This window comes from Trematomus bernacchii, unplaced genomic scaffold, assembly GCF_902827165.1.
Source record: "Trematomus bernacchii unplaced genomic scaffold, fTreBer1.1, whole genome shotgun sequence".
Classification (NCBI taxonomy): domain Eukaryota; kingdom Metazoa; phylum Chordata; class Actinopteri; order Perciformes; family Nototheniidae; genus Trematomus; species Trematomus bernacchii.
In genome coordinates this window covers 122,959-132,500 of record NW_022987741.1, presented here as the reverse complement: position 1 = coordinate 132,500, position 9,542 = coordinate 122,959, and the positions used below count along the sequence as shown (strand labels likewise).

General features: G+C 46.9%; 1 protein-coding gene across 1 annotated transcript; it reads right to left on the bottom strand.

Moving 5' to 3' along the window:
* Nucleotides 1-6,299: 6,299 nt before the first annotated feature.
* On the bottom strand, nucleotides 6,300-7,634 carry LOC117496385 (extensin-like). Its single transcript, XM_034148032.1, has one exon. The coding sequence runs from the start codon at nucleotides 7,632-7,634 to the stop codon at nucleotides 6,300-6,302; it is 1,335 nt and encodes a 444-aa protein (XP_034003923.1).
* Nucleotides 7,635-9,542: the final 1,908 nt, after the last annotated feature.

Below are 9,542 nucleotides of genomic sequence, written 5' to 3'. Positions count from 1 at the left end.
AGTATGTAGTGTCTCTACTTTAAAGAGTCCTCTCCTGCTGATGTTCAGGTGTATCAGTATGTAGTGTCTCTACTTTAAAGAGTCCTCTCTGATGTTCAGGTGTATATCAGTATGTAGTGTCTCTACTTTAAAGAGTCCTCTCCTGCTGATGTTCAGGTGTATCAGTATGTAGTGTCTCTACTTTAAAGAGTCCTCTCTGATGTTCAGGTGTATATCAGTATGTAGTGTCTCTACTTTAAAGAGTCCTCTCCTGCTGATGTTCAGGTGTATATCAGTATGTAGTGTCTCTACTTTAAAGAGTCCTCTCCTGCTGATGTTCATGTGTATATCAGTATGTAGTGTCTCTACTTTAAAGAGTCCTCTCCTGCTGATGTTCAGGTGTATATCAGTATGTAGTGTCTCTACTTTAAAGAGTCCTCTCCTGCTGATGTTCAGGTGTATATCAGTATGTAGTGTCTCTACTTTAAAGAGTCCTCTCCTGCTGATGTTCAGGTGTATATCAGTATGTAGTGTCTCTACTTTAAAGAGTCCTCTCCTGCTGATGTTCAGGTGTATATCAGTATGTAGTGTCTCTTCTTTAAAGAGTCCTCTCCTGCTGATGTTCAGGTGTATATCAGTATGTAGTGTCTCTACTTTAAAGAGTCCTCTCCTGCTGATGTTCAGGTGTATCAGTATGTAGTGTCTCTACTTTAAAGAGTCCTCTCTGATGTTCAGGTGTATATCAGTATGTAGTGTCTCTACTTTAAAGAGTCCTCTCTGATGTTCAGGTGTATATCAGTATGTAGTGTCTCTACTTTAAAGAGTCCTCTCCTGCTGATGCTCAGGTGTTTATCAGTATGTAGTGTCTCTACTTTAAAGAGTCCTCTCCTGCTGATGTTCAGGTGTATCAGTATGTAGTGTCTCTACTGTGCAGCCACCTGACGGCGTGTTTGTGTCGAGCCCCTCTGTGGCCAATCACATCACGGTCCGACAGCGAAGCCCACCAATGACAAAGGAGCAAGTGCAACATTTTCAAGGCAAACATTAAAACAACCAGTAATCCCGATGCCACGACGAACACCCGCCAAGATGAGGAAACAACTAGTGCGCCGGGAGCCGAGCTGCGACGCTTAGCTGCAATGCCTGCTACCTACATCCATGGCTGCTACCTACATCCATAGCTGCTACCTACATCCATAGCTGCTACCTACATCCATGGCTGCTACCTACATCCATAGCTGCTACCTACATCCATAGCTGCTACCTACATCCATAGCTGCTACCTACATCCATAGCTGCTACCTACATCCATGGCTGCTACCTCCATCCATAGCTGCTACCTACATCCATAGCTGCTACCTACATCCATAGCTGCTACCTACATCCATAGCTGCTACCTACATCCATAGCTGCTAGCTACATCCATGGCTGCTACCTCCATCCATGGCTGCTACCTACATCCATGGCTGCTACCTACATCCATAGCTGCTACCTACATCCATGGCTGCTACCTCCATCCATGGCTGCTACCTCCATCCATGGCTGCTACCTCCATCCATGGCTGCTACCTACATCCATGGCTGCTACCTCCATCCATGGCTGCTACCTACATCCATGGCTGCTACCTACATCCATGGCTGCTGCAGACATATCTGCTACCTACATCCATGGCTGCTACCTACATCCATGGCTGCTACCTACATCCATGGCTGCTACCTACATCCATGGCTGCTACCTACATCCATGGCTGCTGCAGACATGGCTGCTACCTACATCCATGGCTGCTACCTACATCCATGGCTGCTACCTACATCCATGGCTGCTACCTACATCCATGGCTGCTACCTACATCCATGGCTGCTGCAGACATATCTGCTACCTACATCCATGGCTGCTACCTACATCCATGGCTGCTACCTCCATCCATGGCTGCTACCTCCATCCATGGCTGCTACCTACATCCATAGCTGCTACCTACATCCATGGCTGCTACCTACATCCATAGCTGCTACCTACATCCATGGCTGCTACCTACATCCATGGCTGCTACCTACATCCATGGCTGCTACCTACATCCATGGCTGCTACCTACATCCATGGCTGCTACCTCCATCCATGGCTGCTACCTACATCCATGGCTGCTACCTACATCCATGGCTGCTACCTACATCCATGGCTGCTACCTACATCCATGGCTGCTACACCGGCTGCCGGAGATGACGTCTATGACGCTATCATGTAGAGCTACGTCGATGCTTGCAGGAAGTAGGCGTGGTTGAATCTAAACTGGGTTGGAAAAGTGATAGACGCCAGAGGCGGGCAGCGTCAGGTAAAAAAAGTTGTTCAGCCTTCCCAAACCTGAGCCTCACGCGCCGCCTGTATCTACAGTGTTGATATGTTAATGAAGATCTGAGGTCACCGGCTCCTCCAACACAATAACACAGATCAGAGAGAATCTATATACAAGTCATTGGAATATGATATATTATTGCAAACAGATGAATGTTATGAAATCTCCCCCATTTCCTCTCTCTCTCTCTCTCCCTCTCTCTCTCTCTCTCTCTCTCTCCTCTCTCTCTCTCCTCTCTCTCCTCTCTCTCTCCTCCTCTCTCTCTCTCGTCTCTCTCTCTCTCTCTCTCTCTCTCTCTCTCTCCTCTCTCTCTCTCTCTCCCCCCCTCTCTCTCTCTCCCTCTCCCCTCACCATCTGCCCCAGCTGTCGCTCGCCCAACCGTCACTCTGATTGACAATGAACCCAAAGGCGCGGCGATAATTACAGCCGGCCGCTTGGCAACTTCTCCGGGAGTTCAATTCCTCCTTTTCAGGATTCATCAGGCCCATCTGCCGTCTCCCCATTCTCCCCCACTCTCCCCCAGTCTCCCCCCCCCGCCCCTCGGCCTGCTGGGGGTTTGTGTTGTTGCTGATTAGCAGCCGGCTGTAACCCTGAGAGGTGAAGAAGACGCCTCGGGCAGAAACACTAGCCATGTTTGTTCACAGAGAGAGAGGACAAAGACAAGACTCCTCACCTCCTTAACCAGAGGGGGAGAAGTACTCAGATCTGGTACTTGAGTAAAAGTAGAAGTACTCAGATCTGGTACTTGAGTAAAAGTAGAAGTACTCAGATCTGGTACTTGAGTAAAAGTAGAAGTACTCAGATCTGGTACTTGAGTAAAAGTAGAAGTACTCAGATCTGGTACTTGAGTAAAAGTAGAAGTACTCAGATCTGGTACTTGAGTAAAGTAAAAGTAGAAGTACTCAGATCTGGTACTTGAGTAAAAGTAGAAGTACTCAGATCTGGTACTTGAGTAAAAGTAGAAGTACTCAGATCTGGTACTTGAGTAAAAGTAGAAGTACTCAGATCTGGTACATTAGTAAAAGTAGAAGTACTCAGATCTGGTACTTGAGTAAAAGTAGAAGTACTCAGATCTGGTACTTGAGTAAAAGTAGAAGTACTCAGATCTGGTACATTAGTAAAAGTAGAAGTACTCAGATCTGGTACTTGAGTAAAAGTAGAAGTACTCAGATCTGGTACTTGAGTAAAAGTAGAAGTACTCAGATCTGGTACTTTAGTAAAAGTAGAAGTACTCAGATCTGGTACTTGAGTAAAAGTAGAAGTACTCAGATCTGGTACATTAGTAAAAGTAGAAGTACTCAGATCTGGTACTTTAGTAAAAGTAGAACTACTCAGATCTGGTACATTAGTAAAAGTAGAAGTACTCAGATCTTGTACTTGATTAAAGTAGAAGTACTCAGATCTGGTACATTAGTAAAAGTAGAAGTACTCAGATCTGGTACTTTAGTAAAAGTAGAACTACTCAGATCTGGTACATTAGTAAAAGTAGAAGTACTCAGATCTTGTACTTGATTAAAGTAGAAGTACTCAGATATTGTACTTGAGTAAAAGTAGAAGTACTCAGATCTGGTACTTTAGTAAAAGTAGAAGTACTGAGATATTGTACTTGAGTAAAAGTAGAAGTACTCAGATCTGGTACTTTAGTAAAAGTAGAAGTACTCAGATATTGTACTTGAGTAAAAGTAGAAGTACTGAGATCTTGTACTTTAGTAAAAGTAGAAGTACTCAGATATTGTACTTGAGTAAAAGTAGAAGTACTCAGATCTGGGGCCTCATTCATAAAGCCTTGCGTAGGATTCCCGTGGGAAGGTTGCTTATGTAGGACAAAGCAAATAAATACGCACAGACATTTTCCGATTTATAAAACACTGCGTACCGGCGTAGGACGTGCGTGCGGCACGTCCTACGCCGGTTTCCCTTTATAAATCACAATCAACTCGAAATGCGGCGCAGCTTTTGCGGGCTTCACGTAACGCCCATATGTGCCTATAAATAGTCAAAGAAACGCCCGGTATTAATATTCATTCTGACTGACTGCATGAAGAAGATCGCAGGGAATGAGGACCGAACAGCTAAAAAAGACATCTCACACCGTGTCAGATTGTGGTTATTTTGGGGAGGTGGAGATAAATCATATTGTTTGGTGGATGCAGTTTGAACCAGAGTAGCAGCATGGAGGTCGGATCGTCACCAACATAAATAAATAAGTGGTCCGAAAAAGATTAATGACAAAAAAAATACACATAACCATCCTCAGGCAGTGTGTTTGTCCCGGGAACAGGAGACCCCCCCCTTGATGAGAAACTGTAAGAAATGATGGGGGAATCCCTCCGGAGTGTAGTCATGACGACTGGATCTGAATTATTGTGTTGTATTTGGTGGTTTGTGTTCCAGCTGTCGATCAGCAACTATATATCCATAATCCACCAGTTAAAGGAAATACAATGTGTTGTGTTATATTAGCTGTTTACCACATATGGTGTTCTTAGTTTCCATACCTCCTGGGTTTTACGAGCCACTTATCAAGTCTTGGCAAACGGCATAAAACACGATTAAACGTGATAGTATATAAAACCATGCTCGTATCTACAACCTATAGAAATGCAAAACGGCGTCAGTTTAGACGTAATTCTGTCCTCCTGCTTACCGCATCATTTATGAGAAAACATTTCTTAACAAGAGAACATCATCGAGGGGTGATCAACAACATTTCCGTATTTATTTATTTCTCCAAGTTACGCATGGGTCAGAGTGTCCGTGGAGGACCGCACATTTTCCCGTCAAGTTTGTTTTTTATAAATCGCAAACATTGCGTAGAAACTGGCGTACGCCATCTTTTGAGCGTACGCACCGTTTATAAATGAGGCCCCTGGTACTTGAGTAAAAGTAGAAGTACTCAGATCTTGTACTTGAGTAAAAGTAGAAGTACTCAGATCTGGTACTTGAGTAAAAGTAGAAGTACTCAGATCTGGTACTTGAGTAAAAGTAGAATTACTCAGATCTTGAGTAAAAGTAGAAGTACTCAGATCTGGTATTTGAGCTCAAGTAGAAGTACTCAGATCTTGTACTTGAGTAAAAGTAGAAGTACTCAGATCTGGTACTTGAGTAAAAGTAGAAGTACTCAGATCTGGTACTTGAGTAAAAGTAGAAGTACTCAGATCTTGAGTAAAAGTAGAAGTACTCAGATCTGGTATTTGAGCTCAAGTAGAAGTACTCAGATCTGGTACTTGAGTAAAAGTAGAAGTACTCAGATCTTGAGTAAAAGTAGAAGTACTCAGATCTGGTATTTGAGCTCAAGTAGAAGTACTCAGATCTTGTACTTGAGTAAAAGTAGAAGTACTCAGATCTTGTACTTGAGTAAAAGTAGAAGTACTCAGATCTTGTACTTGAGTAAAAGTAGAAGTACTGAGATCTTGTACTCTAGTAAAAGTAGAAGTATTCAGATCTTGAGTAAAAGTAGAAGTACTCAGATCTGGTATTTGAGCTCAAGTAGAAGTACTCAGATCTTGTACTTGAGTAAAAGTAGAAGTATTCAGATCTTGTACTTGAGTAAAAGTAGAAGTACCAGTACAAAATAATACAAAATTGAGGGAAAAAATACAGATTTTCAGATAATTTTCAGAAAAGTCTGAATTCTGAGGTTTCCTGAAAATAGTAAAAAAAAGTATTGATTTTCGGGAAAATGTCAGAATTTCTGAAAAAATGTGGAGATTTTCAGAAAAATTCAAATCAAGTCAGAATTTTGGAAAAGTAATCTTAATTCTACAATGTTCAGAATTAAGTCAGAATCTTTTTAATTAGGTCAGAATTTAAAAAATGAAGGCTGAATGTAGACATTTTTAAAAAAATAGTAACAAATGTTGTGTTTTTATAATAGTCAGGAAACTTAACATTCTGGTTTCACAATGGGACTGAGCTGCAGTACACTCAATCAGTAAAGCATTTCAAGTTGTGAGACTGAAGATCTTCATTAAAAGCGTGTCGTGTGTCGGGGGGGTGGAGGATGGAAGGTGGAGGGTGGAAGGTGGAGGATGGAGGATGGAAGGTGGAGGATGGAAGGTGGAAGGTGGAAGGTGGAGGGTGGAGGATGGAAGGTGGAAGGTGGAAGGTGGAAGGTGGAGGGTGGAGGATGGAAGGTGGAGGGTGGAGGGTGGAAGGTGGAAGGTGGAGGGTGGAGGATGGAAGGTGGAGGATGGAAGGTGGAGGATGGAAGGTGGAGGATGGAAGGTGGAGGGTGGAAGGTGGAGGATGGAGGGTGGAGGATGGAAGGTGGAAGGTGGAGGATGGAAGGTGGAGGATGGAAGGTGGAAGGTGGAGGGTGGAAGGTGGAAGGTGGAGGGTGGAGGATGGAAGGTGGAGGATGGAAGGTGGAGGATGGAAGGTGGAGGATGGAAGGTGGAGGGTGGAAGGTGGAGGATGGAGGGTGGAGGATGGAAGGTGGAGGATGGAAGGTGGAAGGTGGAGGATGGAAGGTGGAGGATGGAAGGTGGAAGGTGGAGGGTGGAGGATGGAAGGTGGAGGATGGAAGGTGGAGGGTGGAAGGTGGAAGGTGGAGGATGGAAGGTGGAGGATGGAAGGTGGAGGATGGAAGGTGGGAGGATGGAAGGTGGAAGGTGGAAGGTGGAGGGTGGAGGATGGAAGGTGGAGGATGGAAGGTGGAAGGTGGAGGGTGGAAGGTGGAAGGTGGAGGGTGGAGGATGGAAGGTGGAGGATGGAAGGTGGAGGATGGAAGGTGGAGGATGGAAGGTGGAGGGTGGAAGGTGGAGGATGGAGGGTGGAGGATGGAAGGTGGAGGGAGGGGAAGGTGGAGGGATGGAAGGTGGAGGATGGAAGGTGGAAGGTGGAGGGTGGAAGGTGGAAGGTGGAGGGTGGAGGATGGAAGGTGGAGGATGGAAGGTGGAGGGTGGAAGGTGGAGGATGGAAGGTGGAGGGTGGAAGGTGGAGGATGGAAGGTGGAGGATGGAAGGTGGAAGGTGGAGGGTGGAGGATGGAAGGTGGAGGATGGAAGGTGGAAGGTGGAGGGTGGAAGGTGGAAGGTGGAGGGTGGAGGATGGAAGGTGGAGGATGGAAGGTGGAGGATGGAAGGTGGAGGGTGGAAGGTGGAGGGTGGAAGGTGGAGGGTGGAGGATGGAAGGTGGAGGGTGGAAGGTGGAGGGTGGGGGGTGGAGGATGGAAGGTGGAGGATGGAAGGTGGAGGGTGGGAAGGTGGAGGGTGGAAGGTGGAGGGTGGAGGATGGAAGGTGGAGGGTGGAAGGTGGAGGGTGGGGGGTGGAAGGTGGAGGATGGAAGGTGGAGGATGGAACATGTTCCTGTCTCCTAAATGTGCGTTAGGGTCTTTTTAGATATTTATTCGGCAGTTGTTCGGCTTTATAATCCTGAACGTCACAAGCTGTGTGCGTCACTCTTTAGTGTCCCCTGGTCTCCCAGCTGTGTGCGTCACTCTTTAGTGTCCCCTGGTCTCCCAGCTGTGTGCGTCACTCTTTAGTGTCCCCTGGTCTCCCAGCTGTGTGCGTCACTCTTTAGTGTCCCCTGGTCTCCCAGCTGTGTGCGTCACTCTTTAGTGTCCCCTGGTCTCCGTTGTGTGCGTCACTCTTTAGTGTCCCCTGGTCTCCCAGCTGTGTGCGTCACTCTTTAGTGTCCCCTGCTCTCCAGCTGTGTGCGTCACTCTTTAGTGTCCCCTGGTCTCCCAGGTGTGTGCGTCACTCTTTAGTGTCCCCTGGTCTTCTAGCTGTGTGCGTCACTTTTTAGTGTCCCCTGGTCTCCGTTGTGTGCGTCACTCTTTAGTGTCCCCTGCTCTCCAGCTGTGTGCGTCACTCTTTAGTGTCCCCTGGTCTCCCAGCTGTGTGCATCACTCTTTAGTGTCCCCTGGTCTCCCAGCTGTGTGCGTCACTCTTTAGTGTCCCCTGGTCTCCCAGCTGTGTGCCTCACTCTTTAGTGTCCCCTGGTCTCCCAGCTGTGTGTGTCACTCTTAAGTGTCCCCTGGTCTCCCAGCTGTGTGTGTCACTCTTTAGTGTCCCCTGGTCTCCCAGCTGTGTGCGTCACTCTTTAGTGTCCCCTGGTCTCCCAGCTGTGTGCGTCACTCTTTAGTGTCCCCTGGTCTCCCAGCTGTGTGCGTCACTCTTTAGTGTCCCCTGGTCTCCCAGCTGTGTGCGTCACTCTTTAGTGTCCCCTGGTCTCCCAGCTGTGTGCGTCACTCTTTAGTGTCCCCTGGTCTCCCAGCTGTGTGCGTCACTCTTTAGTGTCCCCTGGTCTCCCAGCTGTATGCGTCACTCTTTAGTGTCCCCTGGTCTCTCAGCTGTTTCTTCATGTGGAACATTTGGGTTTTTATATCTGTGTGTGTATTTGCTGCTCATGTTTTCCTCCGGTGGTGAAGGGGCTCTGGGTTCCCAGGGTGCGTTATGGAAGAGTTTCTGATTTATTTAAATGAGTGGATCTCCTCTGGGTCTCTCCCCTAATCCCTGGTGCTTCCCTGGCCTAAATACACTGCCTCCCCCCTCCTCCCTCTCCCAGTATAATGCCTCTCCCCCAGTATAATGCCTCTCCCCCAGTATAATGCCACCCCCCCCCTCCCCCCTCCAGTATAATGCCTCCCACAGAGGGGGGGAGGGTCTGACAGCTTGGTGTCTCTTAAGAAAACCAGCTGCTGCTCCCAGCCTGGATCTCAGCTACGCATTAAAGGGGACCTATCATGCAAAATGCACTTTCTGATGTCTTTTCTACATCAACATGTGTCCCCGGTGTGTCCCCGGTGTGTCCCCGGTGTGTCAGGAGACTCTCAAAGTATCAGAAATAAACCCCTCTCTCTTTTCCTCCGTACCCACATCTCTAAAAACGGGGGAACAACGGAGCTGATCCAGATTTGCTGCGTCATGACGACATCACTAAAATGTGGGCGGGCTTTACTCCCACGGGCCAATCAGAAACATTGCTGTCAGAAACAATGAGACGTGTTCTGGAAGTAATATGGTCTGTGTTTACATTAGCATGCTAACACTCAGAGCTAACCTGTACTGGAGAGAGCATGTGTGAAGAAGCAGGAAATCAAAAGGAAGTCACCTTGTGGTAAACCTGAGAGAGAGAAAGAGTTTGAGCTCCATACTGTTTCAGAGGGAATACTTGATGTGGTTTGGAACATGATATGGAGTTTCATCATGGCAGCATTTAGCTGAGTTTCTGCTGGGAGAATTCTGAGCAGGCATTAGCTCCACCTTTG